The sequence below is a fragment of the Lepidochelys kempii genome, chromosome 13 (genome assembly GCF_965140285.1).
Source record: "Lepidochelys kempii isolate rLepKem1 chromosome 13, rLepKem1.hap1, whole genome shotgun sequence".
Taxonomy (NCBI): domain Eukaryota; kingdom Metazoa; phylum Chordata; order Testudines; family Cheloniidae; genus Lepidochelys; species Lepidochelys kempii.
Window position 1 is genome coordinate 33,982,285 of NC_136392.1, and position 27,840 is coordinate 34,010,124.

Below are 27,840 nucleotides of genomic sequence, written 5' to 3' on the forward strand. Positions count from 1 at the left end.
TTAGTCTGTATTCGCAAAAAGAAAAGGAGGACTTGTGGCACCTTAGAGACTAACCAATTTATTTGAGCATAAGCTTTCGTGAGCTACAGCTCACTTCATCGGATGCATACTGTGGAAAGTTTAGAAGATCTTATTATATACACACAAAGCATGAAAAAATACCTCCTCCCACCCCACTCTCCTGCTGGTAATAGCTTATCTAAAGTGATCGCTCTCCTTACAATGTGTATGTGTTCATTTGTGCTGGAAATGGCTCACCCTGATTATTACACACAATGTAAGGAGAGTTGTCACTTTGGATAAGCTATTACCAGCAGGAGAGTGGGGTGGGAGGAGGTATTTTTTCATGCTTTGTGTGTATATAATAAGATCTTCTAAACTTTCCACAGTATGCATCCGATGAAGTGAGCTGTAGCTCACGAAAGCTCATGCTCAAATAAATTGATTAGTCTCTAAGGTGCCACAAGTACTCCTTTTCTTTTTCTTTGCAAAGTGGGGAGTAGCATGGGAGGGGAGCCAATGTAAGTGAAAACTCTTTTTGCAAAGGGAGAGGGGCGGAGGCAATTTCCCTGGGATCTTCTTGGCAAACTTTTTTTTTTGCAAACTGAAGGAACGGCTGGGGCGGGGGGAGTTGCTGCCTAAAATAATTTACAGGGAAATTTTATCTGCAAAAGCGGGAGCCTGAGGCAATTTAACGCACTGGAAATCTGCTTTCAAACTGGGTATGAGGGGGCCAAACCACTTTACCTGCAAATATTCTTTGCAAATGGGGAGGGGCATGAATCCAGGGATTTAGAAAAACTTGGAGGTGGGGGCAAAATTCCATCAGTACAGAGGCCACTGTCTGGGGTTGTATTGTATTCTGCAGCAGCTGGAGGGGGACTGTAGACCTATGAAAAGTCAGGGGTGGGGGGAAACTGCTTCCCTTGGCCCCTAGCAGATGAAGAGGGGTGCTGCAGTTTAACTGGAGATTCTCTTTGAGTGATTTAATGGTTTAAATGGACAGATTTTGGTCTTGATCTAAGCAGTTTGAACTGATTTGCAGCCTGGATTGGAGGGAGTTAATTGGGAGATTTGTCTCTGCAGCACCCCCTGCCCTGCATTTGCGGGGATTAGCTCTGAGCCCACCCTTCCCCATTTTATTGTCCTTCCCTATCTGCTTTGAGCTGTAAAATCCAAGCGATGCCTGGCTGGGGGCGGTGGTGGGGGGAGGGGTAGCCTATGCACCCTGCAGTGCTTCTGGGCCCCCCTGCTGTGCCACCTGTGACCATGAAGGTTGGAGGAAGGGGGACCCCTGGCTCCCCAGACCATGTATGCGGGAACCCAAGAGGGTGACACCAGGGAGCATCTATGGGGCCTTCAGAGTGAAACAGACACAGGGCCAACACCCTCAGCGTACATAGGTCACCATAGCTCCACGGCGGAGCCTGATATCAGCTTTACACCCGCTGAGCATCCGGCCGCCAGTGCTGGAATTTCCAAAGGGAGCGAGACTCGAACTGGGCACCTAATTCCTTTAGGCCCCTTAGAAAAATCCCCAGATAAATTGCTTTATAGTGGGACCCCCCTAAAATGGGTGGGGGATATTTCTGGGCTTCATTGCATAGAGAGGTGGGAATGTCACAGGGTGCTTTCCGTGGAGCAATGTTGTGGGTCCTGTGGTGACTCTTACCTAAGCTTCATGGCCAAGTACAGAGAGGTGAGGGGCCAAAGTCTCAGCTGGTGCAAATTCAGACCAGCCTGGAAACTCTTGTAAAGAACCTGACAAGGAAACGGCAGAACCTTAGAGGGTTGAGATTTCCCCAGCCTAAGGCAGTCAGCTGCCCCAAACCCCATTTAAAATTAGTGGGACTTCAGCATCCAAATCCCCTAGGAGACTTTGGGACTCTGAGGTAGATCTTCCATTAATTTTAGTGCAGACATGCACCTAAATCCCGTAGATGGCATTGAGGCACTCAACCTGAAACTTGCTTGCAACTAGACCGTGTTGCTTTGTGTTGATGGAGCTCAGCTCGGGAAAGTCCCTCTGGCTTTTGTTTCCTTAGATCATAGCTAGCGAGAGAGGGGGCATGACCCCTGTGGGCAAGGAGGCGAACTGCTACCAAGTACGGTACAAGAGACTTTTCAGGGCTTGGGCTTTTCTCTGATTGGGATGCAAGACTGACTGCCAGTCTGAATTTCTCTAGCTTCAACGTCCAGCCACTGGATATTTTTAATCAGAATGTCATGCCAGGTCAAACACCTTGCAGAATTCGCAGTGTGTTACATCAGCACTTTTACCTTTATCAACCAAACGTGTAAGCTCATTACACAAATATCAGATTAGTTTGGCAGGATCTAGTTTCCGTAAACCCATGTTGATTTGCATTAATCATAGTACTCTTCATTAGTTATTTATTAATCAAGTCCCATATCAGCTGCTCCCTGGTCTTGCCCAGGATCAATGTCTGGCTGATTACCAAGGTCATTCCGTTTACCCTTTTTAAACATTGGGACACAATTAGTTTTCTTCTAGTCTTCTGGAACTTCCTCAGTCTTCACGAGTGATCAAAAATCTTCATTAATTCTCCTCAGCCAGTTCTTTTAAAACTCTTAGATGCAAGTTCTCTAGACCTGCTGATTTAAAAATTTCCTTTCTTTTCCCCCCACCTGAAGAGTTTTACTAAGTAGCTGCAGAGGGGAAATGCTGCTGCTGCTGAGCTGGAACTCACCCCTGCTAACAGTGCACAGCAATCCTAAACATTTCCAGACAGGAAATGAAGGGGAAGCCTGCAAATCTGTAGAGGTAATTTTAGGGATTAAGAACAATAGAAATGTCAGGCTGGAAGGGACCATGAGCAGTTATCGAGTCCAGTCCCCTGTGCTGAGGCAGGACCTAGTTAACCTAGACCAGCCCTGACAGGTGTTTGTCCAACCTGTTCTTAAACACTTCCAGTGATGGAATTGGAGCTGGACAAATTGGGGCTCTTGGTTTATATTTCTGACTCAAGGTCATTGGTTCTGAGGTGGGGGTGGAGTAGCAAGGCCCAGGGGTCTGACTGGGCATGGCACATAGAGGGTGGGTGTGACACTTCACTCCATAATGTTTTATGGAAATATGCTTATGAGTGTGAATATAATGTAACTTGAATATGCTTTATGCAAAAGGTCTCTTGTAAAGTATCATTACAAAATTTATAATCTCCTGAGTGTGTTCATCCTGTTTGTTTGCATGTATTATTTCTATGTCTGGAGTTAGGAGAATAAAACATAAACTTGTATTACTGATGTAAACATATTAAGTGGAAGCCATTAAGGGTGCTTCAGAATCAATAAACTGCGAATGGGTCTGTTTACCTGCAAGCCTTCCTGTGTAGCTGTCCACCAGGAGGTCTTACAATGACATGTGATCATGTCACCTGAACTGTAATCCATCTTAAACCTGATCCTTTTCCATTTAGAAGGAGGGGTGGGGACCCAGAAAGACAAAAGATTCCCGCTTTGTGCCAAAGCTATAAAAGGGGGTGGAACAGAAGAAACAGAACAGTCATGAGAAAGCCCCTGCTTTTCACCTAAGATGCCTGCTGGAACTAACAAGGATTGTACCAGGGGAAAGATTTCAGAGGAACAGCCGTGTTAGTCTGTATTTGCAAAAAGAAAAGGAGTACTTGTGGCACCTTAGAGACTAACCAATTTATTTGAGCATGAGCTTTCGTGAGCTACAGCTCACTTCATCAGATGTTTACCGTGGAAACTGCTGCAGTTTCCACGGTAAACATCTGATGAAGTGAGCTGTAGCTCACGAAAGCTCATGCTCAAATAAATTGGTTAGTCTCTAAGGTGCCACAAGTACTCCTTTTCTTTTTACCAGGGGAAAGTATTGGACCCAGACTAGGAAGGAGTCTAGTCTGTGAAAGAAGCTTATTGGAACATCTCTGAGGGTGAGATTTACCTATAAACAGTTTTTTAATGTATTAGGCTTAGACTTGCATGTTTTTGCTTTATTTTGCTTGGTGACTTACTTTGTTCTGTCTGTTATTACTTGGAACCACTTAAATCCTCCTTTTTATTCTTCATAAAATACTTTTCTTTATTATTGAACCCAGAGTAAGTTATTAATACCTGGGGGAGCAAACAGCTGTGCATATCTCTCTATCCATGTTATAGAGGGCAGACAATTTACAAGTTTACCCTGTATAAGTTTTATATAGAAGAAAACGGATTTATTTGGGGTTTGGATCCCATTGGGAGCTAGGTGTCTGGGTGCTGGTGATAGGTGACCTGCTGAGCAGTTTTTGGTTAAAGTCTGCAGCTTTGGGGGTGTGGACCAGATCTGGGTCTGTGTTGCAGCAGGCAAGCATGTGTGGCTCAACAAGGCAGGGTTCTGGAGTCCCAAACTGACAGGGAAATGGGCTCAGAGGTAATTCCAGCACGTCAGGTGACAGTCCCAAGTGGGTCTTTGTGACCAAACCCGTCACAGTGGGGATATCAGTTTAGCTGGGCCCAGGGGTTGCATCAAGCAAGGCAAGAGTGTGAGGGGAGCCTGCACACGGGAGGGGTCATGGTGCCTGATCCACTCCCAGTAGAAGTGTGCATTTCTGGGAATGGGAATCTCTCATCATTTACTGTAAAGAGGAAGAGGAAATTTCCCGGGGCTGTGTGTCTCGAAGGGCAGAGCTAATTCACCTTTGAAAAATCCCTGTGGCCCCAAGTAATTGCTTGCCTTGCTTTTAAGGGCTAGAAGATCGCATCCTCTGACATCTGTGAAACAAATATGTGGCCCAGGTGCCAGCTGGGTCCTTGGGTTTACAGAGCCCGTGTCCTAGCCATGGAGCGAGGGAGGCCAGGTGCTGGTAGATTCAGAAACTTTCATTCTCTCCCAACCTCCCCCGCCCCACTCGCTGGGCTATAGGGGAGTCTCTGGCCATCCTTGCGCTGGGCTACTGGCTCCCTGCCCCGCTCACCACAGCACAGTGTCCCATAGCACTGCTATGGGGACCACACTGACTGCCCAGGGAGAGCACCTCCTACTGAGCCCCCATCCGGCTTCCTGCAGCACAGCACCCCATAGTGCTGCAATGGGGCCAGCCTTGCCTGCCAGGGGAGAGCACCCCCTGCTGACCCCTGCCCCGCTCCCTGCAGCACAGCGCCCCCTAGCACCACACTGGGGCATTGGAGTCAGCACTGACTGCCAGGGGAGAGCACCTCCTACTGAGCCCACTCCATGCAACACAGCACCCCCAGCTAAGCCCGTTCCCCACTCCCCACAGCACAAAACCCCCTGGCAATCATAGAATCATAGAACATCAGGATTGGAAGGGACCTAAGGAGGTCATCCAGTCCATTCCCCTACTCAAAGCAGGACCAATCCCCAACTAAATCATCCCAGCCAGGGCTTTGTCAAGCCTGACCTTGAAAACCGCTAAGGAAGGAGATTTCACCACCTCCCTAGGTAACCCATTCCAGTGCTTCACCACCCCCTAGTGAAAACATTTTTCCTAATATCCAGCCTAAACCTCCCCCACTGCAACTTGAGACCATTACTCCTTCTTCTGTCATCTGCTACCACTGAGAACAGTCTAGAGCCATCCTCTTTGGAAGCCCCCTTCAGGTAGTTGAAAGCAGCTATCAAATCCCGCCTTAGCCTCACAGGGGCATTGGGGCAGCACTGACTCCCAGGGGAGAGCACCCCCCCAACTGAGCCCCCGTGCCCTGGTCCCTGCAGCACAGTGCCCCCAAGTGCCACTCAGGCATTAGGGCCAGCACTGACTGCCAGGGGAGAGTACCCTCTACTGAGCCCCCTGCCCCACTTCTTGCACCATAGCACCCCCTAGCATTACACCGGAGCACTGGGGTCAGCACTGACTGCTGGGGAGAGCGTCCCCTACTGAACCCCCTCACCCCACTCCCTGCCCCACAGTGCCCCTTACAGCAGCAATGGGGCCAGCACTGACTGCTAGGGGAGAGCGCTCCCTACTGAGCCCCACCTAGCTCCTTGCCCCACAGTGCCCCTGGTGGGGCCAGCACTAACTGCTAAGGGAGAGCTCCCCCTGCTGAGCCCTGCTCCCCACTCCCTACCCCACAGCGCCCTCTCCAGACCCTCTCACACACTCGCAGCCACTTCTGTTCCAGTAAATGTGTTTTATTCCCAGCTCTGAAGGGCAAACTCAACTCAATGCAGCCTACGGCCCCTCCTGCCTCCAGGCCTGGGGCAGCTGCGTCCAGGGCTTCCCAGGGCTCTGGCGTGGCTCACGCTTTCTCGTTATATTGCACTGGCCACATGCCATGGTTGCAGCCAACGACAATGTACCTGGAGGCCGCATGGCTGCGGTAGATGCACCGGGCACCCTGCGTCCGCTTCAGCTCGCAAGTGGTGACGGCCAGCGGCCTCTTGCTGCGACGCATGCCCTGGTAGAGCGTGCCCCCGTCCCTGCACACGCTCCGGAGCTGGGCCCGGGAAGCGTGGATGAAGGTGTTGATGTCTTTGCAGGGCTGGGCCATGCCCCGGCGCTGCATCATGGCCCCGCAGTAATCCCGCCCGACATCAGTCCGGGGGTTGTCATGGTGCTGCCACAGGAACTTCTGGTAGCGCGGGCCCTGGGTTGAGGCGCACAGGAGCAGACAGGCCACCAGCAACGCCAGAAAGACGGGGCCGGTGCCCTTCAGAGAGCCCATCGCCACCTGCAACATCATGCAGGGCCGTTCGGCTCAGTATGTGCCCCCCGCCACGGCACAAGGGAGAGGCCCCCCTGGGCTGACCCCGTGAGCATGGGGCATAGCCGTGTTGCTGCAGTACGGGTGGGAAACTGAAGCACAGAGACACCAAGCCTGAGGTTTCTAAGGCTTCCCTCAGTGGGCATTGGCTGTGCAAATTGCTTAAGCAGTTGGAAAATCTCAAACTAAGTGACTGTCTGGAGTCACACACGCCCTGCAGGAGCTAGAAATAGAACCCAGGAGTCCTGATGCCCAGCCTCCCGCCCTCCCTTCCAACAACTAGACCCCACTCCTGGCTCCCAGCCCTCCCTGCTATAACCTTAGACCCCACTCCCCTCCTAGAACAAGTGGTAGAACCCAGGAGTCCTGGCTTCAAGCCCCTCCCTGCCTGGCCTCTCTGGATCAATTTGCATCTGTCTCTCTCTGGGTTCTGGCTGGCTGGCTCTTCATTTGTGTCATGTGCCGAGGTCTTTGGCTTTCACCGCGCTCAGTGTTTCTGCCTGTCTGTGTTAGCAAGTGTGAAAAGTTGGGAAACTTTTTTTCGGGGCAGGGGGGGTGATGGTATATTTGTCTATATAAGACAAAGCCCCTAATATCGGGACGTCTGATTGCCCCACTCTGTGTCTTGCCTGAGTGTGTGTGTACCTGCCAAGGTGAGCATCTTTCTGAAAGCTGTGGCTGTCTGTCCCTCTGGGCTGGTCTCAGGGGACTGGGGAAGGGCCGGAGCTCTGCTCCCATTAGCCAGATCCCTCACTAACCTGATCACCTTCTCAGCCTCTCTTTTGGCTGAGCTGGGCACCCTCGCCCACTCCCCCTCCCCCTCCGGCCCTGCTCCCCACCCTGGGTTTAATCCAATCTCTGACTTACCTGGTGGGGACTTACTTTCTCTCCTGCTGGAGCACAGGGTCTAGAGCTGAGCGTCTGAGTCTTCAGCCTGGCACATGCCCCTTATATACAGCCTGGCTGGCCAGAGAGGGCTCCCTCGAGCCAGTTTCATATGCCCAGGCCAGAGATTTTGGGTGGGGGCACGAAGCCAGTGAGCACTGGGCACCGGCTAGTTGTTTGAGCCAGCTCCTTCCAGCACTAGGGAGCCTGGCAACCTCCGAAGCCAGAAGCAGGGTTGGCTGGGGTGGGAACACGGGGTCTTGCTAGGTTATCCCTAGGGGAAGGCATGGTGGGCTCCATCTACCAGGCTTCAAACCTCTTGACGGCAAAGGAGGCTGCTAAGGCATTGGCCTGGAGGTGGGAGACCTGGGTCATGGTCCCAGCCCTTGGTCAAGTCCCTTGGCCTCCCCATGCCTCAGTTTCCCCACACGGGCAGATAATCATCTTCCTTTCTCCCACTGTTTCTCTGCATAGGCTGCTTAGCAGCCTCAAACTTCTCTGAAAACCCTAGCCTTGCACTGTGAGCAAATTGAGACGAGGCCTGTCTGTTACTGCGAGTGCATAACAGAACCCAGCACTATGGGGCCCTGAGCTCAGTCGGGGCCTGGGCAGCAGCCGGCACAAAGGGGGCCCTGAGCTCAGTCGGGGTCTGCACAGCTCCTGGGCATCATGGGGGCCCTGCAGGCGGGAGCTGTAGTAGGCTGGCATCATTTTCCAGATGGAGAAACTGAGGCACCAAGCTTTTATTTAAAAAAAAATACACTGAGACTTTCCAAGCCATGGAGGGATTTGGACCCTTTTTCCCCATCGATTTTGACTGTAAAGCCAATGGGGGTGGGAAAAATCTGCCCAATAAATCACACAGGGAGCACAGCTGTACTCAGGTGTCTCCACTTCCAGTCCAGGGCCTTACCCTTGGGCCTGTACGGCTGGAGAGCTTCTTACTGCTGAAGGGCCAATTCCTCAGGATGTCCCATTGGGCCAGAGCTGGAGACTGTCAGGAGCCCTGATCGCTTCCCACCAAGGGAAGTCTGGTGTCTTGGGGCAGAATCTGACCTGCTGGGAGGGCTTGGCCGAGGTAGGCACAGCAGTAAGTGGGTTTCCTTTCTGAGGACCAGCAGTGTGGAGACAGGATGCCACCCCGCCCAGCCCAAGGGCTGATCCGGCTTGGCAAGGCTGCCATGGGGCAGGTGACCCCCCGGAGAACGATTTAGTGGAGTCGCCCAAGGCCGGCCCCATTGTTTCAGCTCCCCATTGAACGCACAGGTCACCGGCCCATTGTCCTTCTCCAGGCGCCAGAACCAGCTGCCACGTTGCCCGTTGGAGCAGCCCCAAGTCCCACCCTCTGGCAGCTGCACCGGGGGCCCAGTTAAGAGGGAGGAGTGGGCAGGCTCAGGAATGGCTGGGGGCAGGGCCCTGGCCAGGTCAGGCCGCCTGGGGAGCAGGGAGCCTTGTGGCTGGCAAATCCATGAAAAAGGTACCGGCCAGAGACCGACAGGAGTGGTGTCAGCTGGGAAGGTGGAGACTATGAAAGGAGACATAATCCATACCCTGCCCCCCTGAGCCAGGTCTGGGGCTGGAGTGGAGCCAGCTCCCCCTAGAGGGGAAAAGCCCTGTGCCCCATTCCTCACCCCCCTGAGCCAGCCAGTCCCCTGCCCTGGGGGAAGATGGGAGCCAGCGCCCCCTAGAAGGAAAAGACCCCGTGCTCCACTCCCCGTGCCCACTGAGCCAGCCAGTCCCCTGCCCCAGGGCCCAATCAGCATCGTAGAAGGCTTGACTCCACTGAAGCTACGTTGAATTACACTGGGGGATCTGGCTCCAGGGCCCCGGTGGGGCGACCCTGGTGTACAGCAGGTGCGGATGTAGCCCTGAGGAACCGGGGGGGTTTCTAGGCCAAGGAGAAGGAAGAGAAATGGCACTGGGGAAACACAAGCACAGCCGCTTTGCAGAAGGGAGCCTTTATTGAGTTAGGAGCAGAGCAAGGACAGGACATTTGAGTGTAGCCGGATGTGCCTTCCCCGCTGCATTGCACTCGTCTGCATTGCACTCATCCCCACCCCCCAACCCAGCTCCCACACACACACCGACAGCTCCCCGCACACCCCGCCTTTTGCAGCGTGTCTGGTGTCCAGGCCACCCAGAGACACACAGCGGGGTGAATGACCAGGCAGCCTGCCTGACCCATGCAGTCCTGGGCTTGTTTCTGGAGCAAATCTCACCGGACGGGAGCTGCATGGCTTGGAAGCGCTGCTCCCATGGTGCCAGTGTTAATGGAGTGGTGCTGATTTACACCAGCTCTGGGGTTGGCCCCATTGACCCCAGTGGAGCTATGGCCCATTCACACCAGCTGGGAGTTGGCCCCATTGACTTCAATGGAGATCTGGCCCATTCACACCAGCTGGGGGGCTAGCTCCATTGACCTCAATGGAGATCTGGCCCATTCACACCAGCTGGGGGGCTAGCTCCATTGACCTCAATGGAGATCTGGCCCATTCACACCAGCTGGGGGGCTAGCTCCATTGACCTCAATGGAGATCTGGCCCATTCACACCAGCTGGGTGGTTGGCCCCATTGACTCCATGGAGCTGCGGCCCATTCACACTAGCCGGGGTCTGGCCCATTCTACACAATGCATGGCCGAAAACTCAGTTCTGTGCCGACACGGAGCAGGGCGGTGGTGCCCGGCCCCATCACATGATGTGGCTCTCGTCGAAGTGCATGGGCCAGCCTGCCGGGTCGCAGGTGATGACGAGGAATCTGTGGTTGGCGTGGCCCAGGTAGCTGCACCGGCCCCACGGGGGACCCTTCAGCGAGCAGGTGGTGACGGGGAACTGAGCCCGGCTGCGCCGCATGCCCCAGTACTCGATGCCCCCGGAGCCGCAGACAGCCTGGATCTGGGCCTTGGGGGCATGGATGAAGGTGTTGATGTTTTTGCAGGGCCGGGTCATGCCCCGGCGCTGCATCATGGCTCCGCAGTAATCCCGCCCGGCATTGGTCCGCGGGTGGTCATGGTGCTGCCGCAGGAACTTCTCGTAGCGCAGGCCCTGGCAGTGGGCAGGCGGGGCCAGGCACCAGGCCAGCACCAGGAATAAGAGCAGGTTGAGTCCATCCCAAAAGAGACACATTGCGGCAGCAGGGCAGGCCTGCAAGAACAAGACACTGTAAGGCATGGCGGAGCTGTGTCCTCTCACGCAGTGGTTCTCAAAGCCGGTCCGCTGCTTGTTCAGGGAAAGCCCCGGTGCGCCGGACCGGTTTGTTTACCTGCCGCGTCCGCAGGTTCGGCCGATCGCGGCTCCCACTGCCCGTGGTTCGCCGCTCCAGGCCAATGGGGGCTGTGGGAAGGGCAGCCAGCACGTCCCTTGGCCCGCGCCATTTCCTGCAGCCCCCATTGGCCTGAAGCGGCAAATCGCAGCCAGTGGGGGCAGCAGAGGGCGGGGGTGGGGAAGGGGCGGCTATACTGTATAATGGGCACGAGGGGGCAGCAGAGGGTGGGGGTGGGGAAGGGGCGGCTATACTGTATAATGGGCACGAGGGGCAGCAGAGGGTGGGGGTGGGAAGGGGCGGCTATACTGTATAATGGGCACTGGGGCAGCAGAGGGTGGGGGCTGGGAAGGGGCGGCTATACTGTATCATGGGCACTAGGGGGCAGCAGAGGGTGGGGGTGGGAAGGGGCGGCTATACTGTATAATGGACACTAGGGGCAGCAGAGGGTGGGGGTGGGAAGGGGCGGCTATATTGTATAATGGGCACTAGGGGGCAGCAGAGGGTGGGGGTGGGGAAGGGGCGGCTATACTGTATCATGGGCACTAGGGGGCAGCAGAGGGTGGGGGTGGGAAGGGGCGGCTATATTGTATAATGGGCACTAGGGGGCAGCAGAGGGTGGGGGTGGGGAAGGGGCGGCTATACTGTATCATGGGCACTAGGGGGCAGCAGAGGGTGGGGGCGGGGAAGGGGCGGCTATACTGTATAATGGGCACGAGGGGCAGCAGAGGGTGGGGGTGGGGAAGGGGCGGCTATACTGTATAATGGGCACGAGGGGCAGCAGAGGGTGGGGGCGGGGAAGGGGCGGCTATACTGTATCATGGGCACGAGGGGCAGCAGAGGGTGGGGGCGGGGAAGGGCGGCTATACTGTATCATGGGCACGAGGGGCAGCAGAGGGTGGGGGCGGGGAAGGGGCGGCTATACTGTATCATGGGCACGAGGGGCAGCAGAGGGTGGGGGCGGGGAAGGGGCGGCTATACTGTATCATGGGCACGAGGGGCACCCCTGCCCCAGTGTGCAGCTGGAGAAGTTCCTGTGGCTTCACTCCAGATTTACAAAAAGAAAAGGAGGACTTGTGGCACCTTAGAGACTAACCAATTTATTTGAGCATGAGCTTTCGTCGATGAAGTGAGCTGTAGCTTATGCTCAAATAAATTGGTCTCTAAGGTGCCACAAGTCCTCCTGTTCTTTTTGCGAATACAGACTAACACGGCTGCTACTCTGAAACTCCAGATTTAGGTCACCAAGAACAGACTTTGGAAGTTAGTGGCAGTGCTGGGAACCCAGGACTCCTGGATCCCAGCCCCCCACCACCAACCCCCTACACACCAGGCTGGTGTACGCTGTGGACATACTTCAGCATAGCTCCATCTGTCAGGGGAAATCCACCCCTCCCCCAGTGCCGTAGTTGTGCCAACCTGACCCCCGCTGCAGGCAGGGCTACGTCGGGCCCCTCGGGTCGGTGGATAGCAGACAAGGGTGGCCAAGCCTCTCTGGGGGCATAGGTAGTGTTTACACCCAGGCAGTCCAGTGGTAAAGGTGCAGCATTTCATGTGTAGACAGCCTCTCTCTGCCCTCCGAGAGCCGGCGATAGACGGAGGAATCTGCACACCTTAACCCTGTCTGCAATGGGGTCAGGGCTGGATTCTGCTCCCCCACGCCTGAGTCAATCTGCATTTCCCCCCTTGCTAAGATCTGTTCTCAGCTCACCTGAGTCCTGCAGCTCCCGTCAGAGATGGATCCAGCTGCCAGCAGAGCTGAGCATCCCTGAGGCTCCTTCCCCTCTGTCCCTGTTATATACAGCCTGGCTGGGCAGCTGGGGGGTAGGGGAGGAGGGGATGGGGGAAGCTCCTCCCACTGAGGGGCCCAGGGATTCTGGGTGGGGTAGGGATTTCTGGAGCAATGGGGCTTTGGCCAGTAGCTTGAGACACTCTGCACCCTACAGTGCCCCTCAACCCAGCACTACCCCATAACTGGGGCTGGAACCCAGGAGTCCTGACCCCCCCACCCCGTTCTAACCCACTACGCCGCCCCCCCTCCGGTCCCCAGCTGAGGAATAGATTCCCAATCCCCCCACCCTATGCTACCTCACTAGACCCCACTTCCTTCCCAAAGCTGGGGAGGGAACCCAGGAGTCCTGCCCCCACTCTAACCGATAGACCCCACTCCCCTCCCAGAGCTAGGGAGAGAACCCAGGCGTCCTGGCTCCCTGTCCTATATTTTAGTTATCCTCCCCCCACCCCATCCCCCTTGCGGGTTGTTTGCCAAGGGATCTCCTGATGAAAAGGCGCCAGCTCCCTGCTGGCTGTTATCTAGGAATGCCTGGGAACAGATAGCACAGACCCCACACAGCACCCCTGTTCCCCACTCCCCCCCTTCACCCATACCCCCTTACTCCCCTCTCCTAAGCACATCAGCCCTCACGTGCAGACATGGGGCCTAAGACAGCTGCATGCTCAGGTCCCATTCAAATCAAAGGAAGAAGACTTGGTGGGGGGCACCAGAACACCTGGGTTCCCTCCCGGGCCTCTGGGAGGGGAATGGGGCCTGGTGGTTAGAGCAGGGGGCGGAGTCTGGGAGCCAGGACTCCTGGGTTCTCTCCTGGCTCTGGGTGGGTGGGCAGTAGGGTCTAGTGGTTAGAGATGGGGGGGCTGGGAGCCAGGACTGCTGGGTTCTGTCTCTGGGAGGGAAGTGGTGTCTAGTGTGTTAGTGGAAGGGGGCTGGGAGCCAGGACTCCTTGGTTCGGTCTCTGACTCTGGGAGGGGGGAGGATTTAAAAGATTAAGCAGTGGGCACTAGAGGTCAGGACTGCTGCGTTCTACCCCAGAAGAGACTGGGGTGCAGTGGCTGGAGTGCGGAGGACCGAGAGGCTGGCTCGCTGACATTCACCTGGCTGTGGCCACACCCGTTCTGGAGTTTTGTGCCTCAGTTTCCCCATCTGCGGCACAGGGAGAGCAATCCTGGGCTGCCAAGTGCCAGGAAGCTGCCAAGGGGAATGGGCATGAGGGGCCGCAGCCACAGGCCGCTCTGACCCCAGGGTGGGCCCTCCAGGTGTCACATGGTGCAGAGCAATGATCCCCAGGGCTAGTTCCCGGAGCTGTGATAAGCAGTTGCCAGGAGGACAAACCCAGTGTTTGCTTGTGGCTCATCAGCAGCTATTGTTGGTCCCCATGACCCCGTTGCACAAGGGCGCAGGGAAGGGAAAGCCGCGGGGAAACCCCAACCGGCCCTGGGAGCAGGAATGTCCACAAAGATAGAGCTTGGGGTTTGCCTGGAGACCCCACACAGTAAACAGCCCAGGGGTCACTGGCTGCTGGCCTACAGGCGCATGGAGCAGGCTACTGGAGCAGCTGCCCGGACACCTGGGTTCTACCCCAGCTCTGGGGAGGGGAGTGGGTCCTGACTGGTTAGAGAAGGAGGGCTGGGATTCAGGACTCCTGGGTTCTCTCCCCAGTTCTTGGAGGGGACGGGAGGGGAGGGGGGTTCTAGTGGGTCTGAGCAGGGGAGGTTGAGGTCCAGGACTCCTGGGTTCTATGCTGACTCTCACAGGGGAATAGAGCCTCATGGGTGAGGGGAGGAGCTGGGAGTCAGGGTCTAGCCCCCACTCTGGGAGGGCAGGGGGGCCAGTGGGTTACAAAGGCAGAAAACTGTCTCCCATTCCTGGCTCCCTGAACCTGCCCTGGACAGGCCCCAGAGAGGAAAGTCTCCCTGCAGCCAACTGGCTTTTCTGCCCTGGGGCCGGTTGAGAACCAGCCCCTGGCGTGGGAAGGACCCGTCTCCCTTTGCAGCAGCCAGTGCCCATGACCTGGGGCTGGGCTAGAACAAGCCCTCCAGGGATCAACAGCTGCCTAGCCCGTCCCAGCAGCATACACAGTCCCTGCCCAACTGCATCCGCTTCCAAGTTGTGCACCCCAGAGGGCAAAAATCACTCATGGTCCTTTGCTGGTCTCCACAACACCAGCAGGGATTAAATTACCTCCTTGGCATTTACCACTAGCGGGCTCTTTCCAGAGGGGGTCACAGGGGCAGATAATCCCATGTCTCAGGGCACCTGGGTTTGTTTCCCATCTCTGTGTGGCCTTGGCAAGTCATTTTGATAATTTGTCTGCAGGAAAGGTGATGCCGCAGGGTGGGGGGTGGATTGAATTTGCGGATCTAAAGCTAAAGGCTAGGCCAACGTAAGAAACTCTGGCTGCTAGACAGAGCTAGAGCCCCATGCTGTGCAGTCCTGGGTCACACGCTTCAAAAGACTTCCCAGATTCCAAGCCAGATGGGGCCCTTGTGACCATCTCATCTGACGCCCTGGAAAGATCAGAATTTAATCTGTAAATATCGGTAAATGTCAATTTCACCGCACACACATGTGAAAAACTCTTTCCGTCCCTGATACTCGACAGGCACAGGTTGGCAAAGTCACGCAGCCGGAGAACTTCTTTGCATTGGATCGAAGGACGTCGACTTTGTATGTTTGGATACGTGACGTTGAGAAGCGGGGTTGTGATGGTTTATTGAGCGTTAACTTTTTGCATCTCACCGTCTATGGGCATTAAACAATCATAGCGTCCTATTATTTCCCACAACTGTGACATCTGAAATCGACAAAAGTTGGAAAAGAAATGCTCCCATGACCGCTCACCAGAGATGGTGACCCTCCCAATTCGATTGAGAATCAATTGATGCTATTTGATGCTTTTCTTCAAGCCCTGGCACCTGGCGTCACGGGAATGCGTAAGACGCTCAGCCTCCCTGTCTCATACAGCACCCCCTCCATAGCATCCGAGCATCGCACTGTCTTTACTGCAGGCATCCGTGTCACACCCCTGGTGAGGTAGGGACGCACGTGCTGTCATTCACTTATTACAAATGGGAAACTGAGGCACAACGTCACTAAGATCCTCCAAGATCTTATCCCTACTGAAATGCGCAGGCTCTGGGCACCCCCAGCTCTATCTCTGTGCCGGTGCTGGCTGTGGGATTGTGAGCTCTGTCTCGCCCAGTGCACTTGTGCAGCACCTCGCACAATGAGACCATGCACATAAGCAGTTGTCTTGGGGCGCAAGAGGACGCTCAGCATCATCACCGCAAATGCACTCCCAGCAGTAAACACCTGTATCCCGTTGATGCTAAATCCATGGGGCGAGTGCTAACCAGGCTACAGGGGGCATGTGTATTTCCCTTTCTCTGCTTTGTGCCAATCAGTCCTGATGGGGGCCTGACCCTTGGACCCCAATTAAACAGCTCTGGTTCACACCAGCTGGGGACCTGGCCGTAAGTGTCTGTCATGGCAAGGGAGGGGGCGAATGTGACCAGCTGCCCCTCCCCAGACAGGCTGCCCAAGGTGTTGTGAGCATTTTCAGCCTGGCTGGGCTTGGTATCCCCGTCTCGTGCCTGCCGTCAGGACAGCCACAGTTCGCTTGTGTTCAACTGCCCCGACCGGGGCGCTGGAAAGAGCCAGACCACGGACGGGTCCTGCCTGGCTGCCAGCAGCGGCGGCGCGTGGCCTGGCCCACGGGTTCCTCACACGGCCGTTCCGCAAGTGCTGGCAGGCATTACAGTGGCTGCAGGAGGTCAACAAGGCCTGCCCCAGCCACGGCCTTGGGGACAGGATCAAGGTTACACGGCAATCTGTGTGTGTGTGCATGCGTGTGTGTGTCTGAGCCCCCTGCTGGAGGGGACGGGCCCTGCCGTGCGTGTGTGTGTGTGTGTGTGTCTGAGCCCCCTGCTGGAGGAGACGGGCCCTGCTGTGCGCTTATGTGTGTGTCTGTTTGTGTGTGTGTCCCTGTGCCCCCTGCTGGAGGGGATGCGCCCTGCTGTCTGTGTGTGTGGGTGTGTGTCCCCCTGCTGGAGGGGACGGGCTCTGCTCTGTGTGTGTGTGTCCCTGTGCCCCCTGCTGGAGGGGATGGGCCCTGCTGTGTGTGTGTGTGTGTCTCTCTCTCTCTGTGTGTGTCTCTCTCTCTGTGTCCCTTAACCCCCGGCAGGAGGGCTAATCCAAACCCCAGGAACATCCAGGCCGTGTGACTAAACCACGCCTGATGTCTTGTCTCATAAGCAAAAACCTCTGCACGTCATGCTTGATTCTGCATAAGCCATTTCTAACAAGTGTTGCACAGCCCCCTCTAGTGTCCACTCCACACACAGGCCAACAGCCTGCTACTGCTGCCAGCCAGGACATTTGTTTTTAACATTTCCCCTGGAATAATTTCAGCCCTGCTTTCGAGGGATTGCTGCTTAGGGCAGCTGGTCTCTGCGGCCTGAAAATGATGAGATGGAAAAGAAACCAGCAAAAGGAAAACAGAATATGTGGTAGGTGTATTTTGTTTAATTTGTGCGTGTGTGTGTGTGCGCACACCTCTTTAATGACACCTGATTTATCAGGAGAGGGTGTAATTTTTCTTCAGTCTCTCTGATAGAGCTGATTGGAAAATTTGGGGGATTTTTTTTTTCTGATGGAAAAATGCCCATTTTGTTGAAACACAAAAATTTCACAAAACTGGGTCAGTTTCAACATTTAATTTAGAAAAATATAGAAAAAAAGTGTTTAGAAAGTTGTGTGCTGTGTTGTTACAGTCCCAGGCTGCTAGAAAGATGAGGTGGGCAGGTAATATCTTTTAGAAGTTGGTCCAGTTAAACATATTACCTCACCCACTTTGTCTCTCTATTTAGAAAAGTGACATTTTTGGTACAGAATGTTTCAGTTTTTTGTTTCGAAATGACTGTTCAGTCCCAAACTAACTTTGCTTTTCATAAAAAAAAGTTTTAAAAGGGAAAAGTAAAAGCTTGGAATCAGAAAGAAACACTGCTAATTTGTTGACAGGAAATGTTTCGATGGACTCACAAATTATTTCTTTAAAGTTAATGTCATGAACAATTTCAAAATGATGGAGTTTTGTGCTGAAACAGAAGGCATCAAAACGTCCAAATCTTGGAAATTTTTCATTGGCCAGAATTTCCATTTTCTGCTCAGTTTTACTCTCTGAAACCAGTATTTTTTATCTCCTATAAAACAACTTTGTTTTCCCCACAAAATGTTCTGATCTGTGGTACAGAAGACCCAGCAGTGCCTCTGAAATTGAGCATCCTGAATCATGCTTGATTTAAAGCAGGGATGTCAGACATGCATCCTCCATGAGGCATTTATGTGACCCACATGATTTATTCCGAGCGTGCGGCATCTCTGCTGTCGTTTGAAAACAGAAAGTCAGCTTCTTTCTAGCCCTCATGGCTGCAGAGAAAACTTTCCAAACCTGAATGGCGTGTATCTGATTCAGCCACGCCTGCCTGAGTTTGCAAAGGGCCTGAAACAATGACTCCGAGGGATGAACCCTGCAGTTCTCTCTTGATCTCCTTGCAGTGTCAGCATTACAGCCAAGAAGCAACCCTTCAGCGTCAGCATTAACTATTTCACCGTGATGGAACGGGGACATCCGTGAAAGTTGAGTTACTACAACCAGGCTGTATTGTGCCGGTGATCTCCTGGCAAAGCTCGCACTGACGTCAGGGAGCATGGAACCCAGCCCAGGAGCTGGACACTCCTGCTTTAAAAACCTTCTCGAGACCTTTTCACACAGCAAGGGAACATGCACAATGGCTCAGTGACACCCATAGTTGTGAGGAGCAGGTATTGTGCCACTTGTCAGCACCCAGATGTTCAGTTCTCCAGCCAGCCCCTTGGTGCTTTCTCCTCACACGCGAAAGGAGCTTCCTCTACACAGACCTAGAGATCAAACCGGGGCTTCGGCCGTGCCCCAAGTGGCCCCAGCTGTGCCCCAAGTGGCCCCACTCTCTCAGCTGTAACTGACCAGGCTCAGGGGGCTCCAGCAGGCAGGTTTTGGCCACGGAATCTAAGCGTAACCCTTCTGCCAGGCCGAGTTGATAGCAGCAAGGGCCGGGTTCAGTACACAGGGGTTCCCTCTCATCAAAGCAAATGCAGCACTGGCTCGAGCCCCCACCCAGTGACCTGGGAAAATCTTACACACCCCCTGGGCGCCTCAAAGAGGCAATACTTCCCCTCTCGCAAGCACAGTCTCGGTGTAGCAGAGAATCTTTAATAACAGTAGGTAAACGACATCAGCATTAAATTGGGGAAACACCACAACTAGGGTTCATTAACCAAACCATGAGCAAAGACCCACCCCAGCAAATTGGGCCACATCCTTTCCCTCAGGTTCTTGAGTTCCAGAACCCGTCTCTTGAGTCCAGCAATCCACAAATCACCCAAAGTTTAAAAAGTCCAGCCCCAGAGTTCAAAAGTTCATCTGCAGAGTGTTACTCCCCAGTCTGGCTAAAATGTGCCTGTGTGTGGGGGAAAGAGGTAAGGGGCACCTTACGTGTCCTGAAGCTGACTGCCCCACAGGGCTCTGCTCCCCTCCACCATTTCATGAACGGTGCCGCTCCACCACGACCGGCTCCGCTCTGCACAGCTCACCGTCTCACGAACGCTCCACTCCGCGGTCTCACGAACAGCTCCGCTCTGCACAGCTCACCTCGCCGTCTCACGAACACTTCACTCCACCGTCTCACGAACACTCCGCCAGCCTATCCACGAACAGCACCACTGCGCTCTAGATCTTCTGGGTCCCCACTACTTGACACAGTGCTCAGTGATTTCACCTCATAGTAGTGGGAGCCTTAGTGCTGGTGCACCATAAGGCCAAAGTGAACACAGCACAGTACCTGTAACACGACTCTTAATAGACCCAAAATTAGCTCTGACATTCCACAAGGGAGAGAGACAGAGGTGCAATTAGTGCTTCAGACCCTTACAAAGAGACCCACACCACCACGTACTAATACCTGTGTCAAGGTTCCTCCCCCACTCTGAACTCTAGGGTACAGATGTGGGGACCTGCATGAAAAACCTCCTAAGCTTATCTTTACCAGCTTAGGTCAAAACTTCCCCAAGGTACAAAATATTACACCCGTTATCCTTGGACTGGCCGCTACCACCACCAAACTAATACTGGTTACTGGGGAAGAGCTGTTTGGACGCGTCCTTCCCCCCAGAATACTTCCCAAAACCTTGCACCCCACTTCCTGGACAAGGTTTGGTAAAAAGCCTCACCAATTTGCCTAGGTGACTACAGACCCAGACCCTTGGATCTTAAGAACAATGAACAATCCTCCCAACACTTGCACCCCCCCTTTCCTGGGAAATGTTGGATAAAAAGCCTCACCAATTTGCATAGGTGACCACAGACCCAAACCCTTGGATCTGAGAACAATGAAAAAGCATTCAGTTTTTTACAAGACTTTTAATAAAAAATAGAAGTAAATAGAAATAAAGAAATCCCCCCTGTAAAATCAGGATGGTAGATATCTTACAGAGTAATTAGATTCAAAAACATAGAGAACCCCTCTAGGCAAAACCTTAAGTTACAAAAAAGATACACAGACAGAAATAGTTATTCTATTCAGCACAATTCTTTTCTCAGCCATTTAAAGAAATCATAATCTAACACATACCTAGCTAGATTACTTACTAAAAGTTCTAAGGCTCCATTCCTGGTCTATCCCCGGCCAAGACCCAGCAACAGACAGAGACAGACCCTTTGTTTCTCTCCCTCCTCCCAGCTTTTGAAAGTATCTTGTCTCCTCATTGGTCATTTTGGTCAGGTGCCAGCGAGGTTACCTTTAGCTTCTTAACCCTTTACAGGTGAGAGGAGCTTTCCCCTGGCCAGGAGGGATTTCAAAGGGGTTTACCCTTCCCTTTATATTTATGACAAGACCCAAAATTAGCTCTGACATTCCACAAGGGAGAGAGACAGAGGTGCAATTAGTGCTTCAGACCCTTACAAAAAGACCCACACCACCTCATACTAATACCTGTCTCAAGCCTCTTTCAATTCACAGTTTTGGAACCCATGTCCCTTGCCTAGCGAGTGCTACTTGGTTGATGGTGAGTCCCTCCAGCATAACAAAAGGCCAAGTACAGTTCCAAGCACAGTTCCCATAATCAGGGTAATAACAATTTATTCTTCCTGCCCCAATAACAGAGACACTGGGGATCCCACAACAGCCAAAGTGACCATTTGGGCAGCTATGGCCTCATTCTAGGCGGGGTGGGTGTGCCTATGCAAATGATATCAGCCCCTGAAGTTCTTTTCCACAACTTGCCATGCCTCACCACCAGGTGTCAGGGTGGAGCTCATCCTGACTCTATGCTTACATCAGCCAGACCCAGACAGCTTAAATTCAAACCCCAGCCTGGGCAGGGAGCTGAAAATGAAACACGGGCCTGTTGTCCCAGCCTGTCTCGGGAGAAATGTAATCAGAGTCCAACAGGCTACTCAGAAGGTGTTCAAAGTGCTCCTGGCTCTGGGAGGGGAGTAGGGGCTACCGGTTAGAGCAGGGGTCTGGGAGCCAGGACTCCTGGGTTCTCTAGGGAGCTCTGGGAGGGGAATGGGGTCTAATGGTTAGAATAGCAGGGGGCTGGGAGCCAGGACTCCTGGGTTCTGTCCAGGCAGGGGATTGTGGGTAAGGCACAGGGTGTGTGTGGTTGTTGTTACCATCCCTGTGCTGATACCATCTCCTAACCCCTCAGTGTGTCCCTGACCCCTACAGTGCTGGAGGAAGTGGGTCTTTGGTGGACCAGCTGGATCCAGGGGCAGAGAGCAATCGAAGCCGGCATCCTAAGGGGCCAGGCTGCCTCCTCCCAAGCGATGCAGGGCGGGAAGGATCAGTATCCCTTTGGTGACTGGGGGACCCCACTAAGCGCTGGGGCTGGAACCCTGGCAGGAGACAGCTCCTCCCCTAGAGATGTGGCCACCCCACATAATGCTCACTGACAGCAGCAAGGCCTGGGAGTGGGTTGCAGTTCAGCTCTGGGTGAGTCATCCCTGTGCAGTGTTATGTGCGGCAGTTACCCAGCTGCCCCACCCCAGAGCTGGCTGCATCTCAGTGCCAGCCAAGCCATCCCCACGTTTGGCTCATCATGGGTTTAGCTATAGGGGATCAGACGTAGCCAGGTCTCATCCCCACACCCCGACCCGGCCGTGGAGTTACTAGTGCTGCCCCCTAGTGTTAGCTGTGAGTGTTTCACACCTGGGCTGGGCGCACGCTGTGTGGCCCATGGAGACACTGCAGCCCCTGTGTCTCTGGAGTCTCCAGACAGTGCTGGGGCGGGGGAGCAGTTTGCATGGGCCCCTGGACTGCTTCAGGAGCCAGTGAGGGCGGGCACCACAATTAACACCCGGCAGAGCGTCGGGCCTTTCCCCCAGCCGGGTTTTTTCCAAATAGGAACGACAACGGCCGGGGCGGTTAGAATCCTTCGGTCACAGCTTTAACGCAGCAGCCCTGTGGCAGGGGACCTTTACTGGGAAACTCTCCAGGAAAAAATGCCATTTTGTGGCCGCTGCATTTTCCACTGGAAAATCATTGCCAGGGCAATTTCCTGACTAGCTCTAGCGCTGGGACCCCTAAAGATGGGCAGCCTCCGTTCTCTCCCAGGCCTGCGCTCCCCTACCCCCAGCCCTGCCGGGGGCCCCTCACTCCCGACCCCTCACTCCCAGCCCCTGCTAGCCCAGCCCTGCCCCCCCACCCCCAGCCCTGCCGGTGCCCCTCACTCCCAACCCGCAGCCCCCTGCTGTCCCAATTGGACGGGATCTCAGTCAGGGACTTTGTCCTAGGCGTTACCTAGGGAGGTGGTAGAATCTCCTTCCTTAGAGGTTTTTAAGGTCAGGCTTGACAAAGCCCTGGCTGGGATGATTTAACTGGGAATTGGTCCTGCTTCGAGCAGGGGGTTGGACTAGATGACCTTCTGGGGTCCCTTCCAACCCTGATATTCTATGATTCTATGATTCTTAAGCATCCCTTTCCCATGCCAACCTAAGGGCTCTCTCCTGCTGTTCTCCAGGTGATGGTGCCAGCTTCTAGCTGGAGGAGGGGAAAACAAGCCTTGACAAGGGCAGGAATTCAAAGCACCAATTTGCTGACTTTGTTCAGGCTTCTCTGATGGAAAAAAAACCCCTTCTCTTGCTGCTGCTGCGGTGCGGGAGTGACTCAGACCTGCCAACTGCAAACTGTTCCAAAGCCAGGCTTGCCACAGCTTCCCTGCCTAGCGGGCCTGCTCCTTTTCAAACCTGGCCCCCATCCCCCGGAGGCCACACCTCTGCGCCGGGCCGGGGCCGTACTTGGCAGAAACAGCGGCAGACAATCCGGGAGACAGAGCTCACCAGCTTGCGTTTCAGGGAAACCCCTGTTTCTTGGCTAACAGCCTCTTGCTCTTCGTCAGCAGACTCCAGATTTACCTCTGCTCCCGGACCCAGGAGCGCTGTAGACATGGCGGATGCCTTTGGGAGATGGTCTCCAACACCAACATCCCCTGAACTCTAAATCCGTGGATCCCCCTGATATAGATCCATCCGATCCCCCACACTATGGTCTGACCTCTCGCTTCTCCTCCGAGCTCTCCCACTTCCCAGGTCGGGGACCAAACCACTACAGGGCTCTGTGAATATTTATCCAGACCAGCGCCTCTGAAGGATGGGTCCGTGGACCAGCGCCGTTCCCTGAGATTGCCCTGTCTCAGCTGAGGAAGGCAGCAGGCCTGTCCCTGGTATCAAAAAGGTTGAGAAACACTGAGCTATACCACACTGAATGGCTCCGACAGGCGAGATTGCCAGAGCCCCACCACACGCTAGCCCGGCGCGAAAGGGGCCCAGCCGGGACAGGGCAGACCTGCTGTCCCAGATTAGGCAGAGCAGTGATTTGAATCAGTGTTTCACACTTCCCAGGGGAGTGCCCCAGCTGGGATGGGGCAGGTCTGGCTCTTTCTCCCAACAATTTCAGAAGAGTTTTTGGTTTCATCCTGATGCCAAGCTGGGGGAGGGGCGAATTTCAAAATCACAAAAGTTTTCACGGGATGGAAGGTGGATTCCTACCCGGCCCTACGGCCGACACAGAAGCCATGCAGGAGGACCGAGCAATAAGTAAAGATCTGCCTGTCAGAGCTCCTCCCCTGCAAGAGCAATCTCTACAACTCTACAATCTCTACAATCTCCTCCCCTGCAAGAGCAATCTCTACAACTTCTCAAAGTTCCAACTTTCCAGTGGGGCCAACGCCCAGACCGTCTGTGGGACTAGCCGGTTAGCAGACCTGGTGCCCCAGCAGACCAAGCATTGTCTGGGGGGTTGTAGGACTCATTAAATCTTTTGTTGGGTGCTACAAAAGGCTTCCACTCTGAAGTTCTCCCAGAGTTTGTTTCTATTCTGTTCAAGCTCTTCTATTGCCCTCAGGACATTGGCCCTGAGCGCTAAAATCTGCCGGTTAATGGGCTAACATCTGGGGCTTTAATGCACTAATCTCTGGGCTATAAAGTGCAAACATCTGCGGTTTCATGCACTAACATCTGGGACTTTAATGCCGTAACATATGAGGATTTAACATGCTAACATCTTGGGTTTTAATGCATTAACATCTGGGATTTCACGCGCTACCATCTGGCCTTTGCTACTGAGGAACTGGACATCCGTGAAGGGCTCAGATTCCTGATGGAGGCGTTTGCCCTCTTGCACTTTCTGACCACCTCTGGCCCAGGTCTGGTTCTTGCAGTGTCCCTGAGCCAGCTGCACTAAGGAAACGCCCCCCCCCCGCCCCAGCTCCCCACTGCTGGCTTCTCCTCCACTGGGAAGCTGACAGGCACGATCCGCCACTGCTGGGCAGAAGTGGCACTGGGCGTGGGCATGTTGCGGTTCATGCCTCCACACGCAGAGTTAAGCCCAGGCACCGGGCGGATGCTGTTTTGACACATCCACAACCCGTCTGCCCAGCAACGTCTGATGCCAGCCCCACCCCACCCCCTGCCCCTCACTGGCAGGGAGGGGCTGGACGGGTGGATCCACGTTGGTTTGTGGGCCTGGGTTTCCTTGCAGGTGTTTCCTGTCACAGTGGCAGCGAGCTCGGTGCAGATTGCCCTGGATCTCTCCAGCCTGGGGGTCCCAACCCGACTCCCCACTCTGCAGAGCTGCCGTCCCATCCTGTTTCCTAATGGCTCCTGGGAGGGCCCATCCCGCTCTGGTCTCCGCCTGGCTCTTGTTTCTCTGCTCGGTTGTCTCAGCTGGTAAGCTGTTAGCTCAGCTCAGGACAGGGATGCAAGCCAAGGAAAGTGTGGGCCCCTTACTGAATGAGGGGGGCAACCTAGTGACAGAGGATGTGGAAAAAGCTAATGTACTCAATGCTTTTTTTGCCTCTGTCTTCACGAACAAGGTCAGCTCCCAGACTGCTGCGCTGGGCAGCACAGCATGGGGAGTAGGTGGCCAGCCCTCTGTGGAGAAAGAAGTGGTTCGGGACTATTTAGAAAAGCTGGACGTGCACAAGTCCATGGGGCCGGATGCACTGCATCCGAGAGTGCTAAAGGAATTGGCGGCTGTGATTGCAGAGCCATTGGCCATAATCTTTGAAAACTCATGGCGATTGGGGGAGGTCCCAGATGACTGGAAAAAGGCTAATGTAGTGCCCATCTTTAAAAAAGGGAAGAAGGAGGATCCTGGGAACTACAGGCCAGTCAGCCTCACCTCAGTCCCCGGAAAAATCATGGAGCTCAAGGAATCAATCCTGAAGCACTTAGATGAGAGGAAAGTGATCAGAAACAGTCAGCATGGATTCACCAAGGGCAAGTCATGCCTGACTAATCTAATCGCCTTCTATGATGAGATTACTGGTTCTGTGGATGAAGGGAAAGCAGTGGATGTATTGTTTCTTGACTTTAGCAAAGCTTTTGACATGGTCTCCCACAGTATTCTTGTCAGCAAGTTAAAGAAGTATGGGCTGGATGAATGCACTATAAGGTGGGTAGAAAGTTGGCTAGATTGTCGGGCTCAACGGGTAGTGATCAATGGCTCCATGTCTAGTTGGCAGCTGGTGTCAAGTGGAGTGCCCCAAGGGTTGGTCCTGGGGCCGGTTTTGTTCAATATCTTCATAAATGATCTGGAGGATGGTGTGGATTGCACTCTCAGCAAATTTGCGGATGATACTAAACTCGGAGGAGTGGTAGATACGCTGGAGGCAGGGATAGGATACAGAGGGACCTAGACAAATTGGAGGATTGGGCCAAAAGAAATCTGATGAGGTTCAATAAGGATAAGTGTAGGGTCCTGCACTTAGGACGGAAGAACCCAATGCACCGCTACAGACTAGGGACCGAATGGCTAGGCAGCAGTTCTGCGGAAAAGGACCTAGGGGTGACAGTGGACAAGAAGCTGGATATGAGTCAGCAGTGTGCCCTTGTTGCCAAGAAGGCCAATGGCATTTTGGGATGTATAAGTACATCCCCACCGGGCGACACCACAGTCACGTGCAGGGGGGAACTGGTAGCGCTTTCGAGCCACCAACTGTCAGTACACGTGTAACCTTCACGGAGTTTTTCACTGGAGCCATTTCATTGCCTTGGTTTGCCCAGGTGCTGTGCAAGGCCGGCTCTGCGCCACTGGCATCGGCAGGAGCGGGTGGACTCGGAGCAGGGGCACTGGGTCTCAGGACGCCTGGGTTCTCTTTCTGGCTTTGTGGCTGGCTGCCCTGGGGTGGGTGGGCAGAACATCTTGCAGATCCACGGTTCCCTACTGAGCCCCCTGTCCCCAGTGGCAAGGCGCCCCCTACTAAGCCCCCTGCGATTCAGTGCCCCCCTGAAGCACGGTGCCGCCTACCAAGCCTTCTGTATGCCCTCTGCAATACAGTGCCCCCTACTGAGCCCCCCGGCCCTCTGCAGCCCAGCGCTGCCTGCTCAGCCCCGCCTGCAGCATGGCGCCCCCTACTGAGCCCCTCTCTGTTCCCTACAGCACGGTGCCTCCTACAGAGTCCCCTGACCCCGCCCCTGCCCTCTGTGCTACCGTAATACTCCTGATAAATAATGTACAGGCCCTAGCACAATATGGGGCTGGTCTATAACTGCCCCGCCCCCACACTCCAACATTACCGTAATACACCTAATGAATAATACCACAGAGAACTTTAGCAGGGCCAACCCCACTTCTTAAAAAATCATGAGTCACGTGAAAAAAAACCACTGGAGATTTTCTTTAAAAGCAAAAGAGTTTTTATGACACATCAGTTTTCGGGTCTTTTTTATTTGCCTTCAGTTTCTTTGGTTTTGGTTTTTCCGAACCTTTCAGGGTCACGGTTTCAGGCATTTCTGGGCCACCCCAAGGGCTAGAACCGGCCTTGTTAACTGAAAATCACAGGACTCCAGAAGCTGGGGTTTTTTTTCTGAAACATCTCCCTCGCCCTGGCTTGGCAGTGTTGTGGTGGGGGCTGGGGTTTGATGAGAACCCAGCCCCTTGGGCCTCCTCAGGTGTCCCCCACCCTCTGTGGGGGGGGGGGTGAGCTGAGGGAGCAATGTGGGTCAGAGAGACCAGATCCCCCCATCTATGACAGCTCCACTGCACACAGACACCCCCCCCATGGGGGGAAAGTGTGTCTGATTCTCAGCCCTCCCCCCCACAAGCCAGCCAGTCCCCACCCTGGGGGCAGGTGGGAGCCAGCACCCACTAGAGGAGAAAGGCCCCATGTCCCATTCCCCACCCCCTGAGCCAGCCAGCCCCCCACCCTAGGGCCAGGTTGCAGGCTGCCCCCCCCAGTTGGAAATCCCATTCTCTATGCCCCTCTGTAGCTTGTCAAAGGATTTTCTTTTTTAAAAAGCTCTTTTCCTTGTAATTCTCGCTGTGTTCCCTGACACCTTGGGCAGCGGGCGGGGGGCTATTCCAGACCTTTGGGGGTGGGGGTTAATTTCCCCCACTCCCCCTGTCCTGGCCCTAACCAGAGCCTTGTTATGCCGAGTGGCTTGAGAGACAGCTCTGGACTTCCAGGCTCAGGGAGACCCTTTGATTCCCAGCGAGGCGACACTAGATTTTTGTACCTTTGGTTTTACTCATTGTAGGTCTAGAAAGCAGCGAATGAAATTAACCAACTGGGGCAGATGTGGGGAGTGGATGGGCAGAAATGAACAAGGATCTGAGCATAGATTCATAGATATTAAGGTCAGAAGGGACCATTATGATCATCTAGTCCAA

General features: G+C 54.2%; 2 protein-coding genes across 2 annotated transcripts; both read right to left on the reverse strand.

Annotated features, from left to right (window-relative positions):
- Nucleotides 1-6,228: 6,228 nt before the first annotated feature.
- Nucleotides 6,229-6,654, reverse strand: LOC140897219 (ribonuclease). The gene has a single exon (XM_073309615.1). It carries the CDS (start codon nt 6,652-6,654, stop codon nt 6,229-6,231), a length of 426 nt encoding a protein of 141 aa, XP_073165716.1.
- Nucleotides 6,655-10,268: 3,614 nt separating this feature from the next.
- On the reverse strand, nt 10,269-10,703 carry LOC140896892 (ribonuclease). Its single transcript, XM_073308978.1, has one exon. It carries the CDS (start codon nt 10,701-10,703, stop codon nt 10,269-10,271), a length of 435 nt encoding a protein of 144 aa, XP_073165079.1.
- Between the last annotated feature and the right edge of the window lie 17,137 nt (nt 10,704-27,840).

What these genes read in the sequence shown, in the direction of transcription:
- LOC140897219 (XM_073309615.1), bottom strand. Translation starts at nt 6,654, where the DNA reads ATGGGCTCTCTGAAGGGCACCGGCCCCGTCTTTCTGGCGTTGCTGGTG.
- LOC140896892 (XM_073308978.1), bottom strand. Translation starts at nt 10,703, where the DNA reads ATGTGTCTCTTTTGGGATGGACTCAACCTGCTCTTATTCCTGGTGCTG.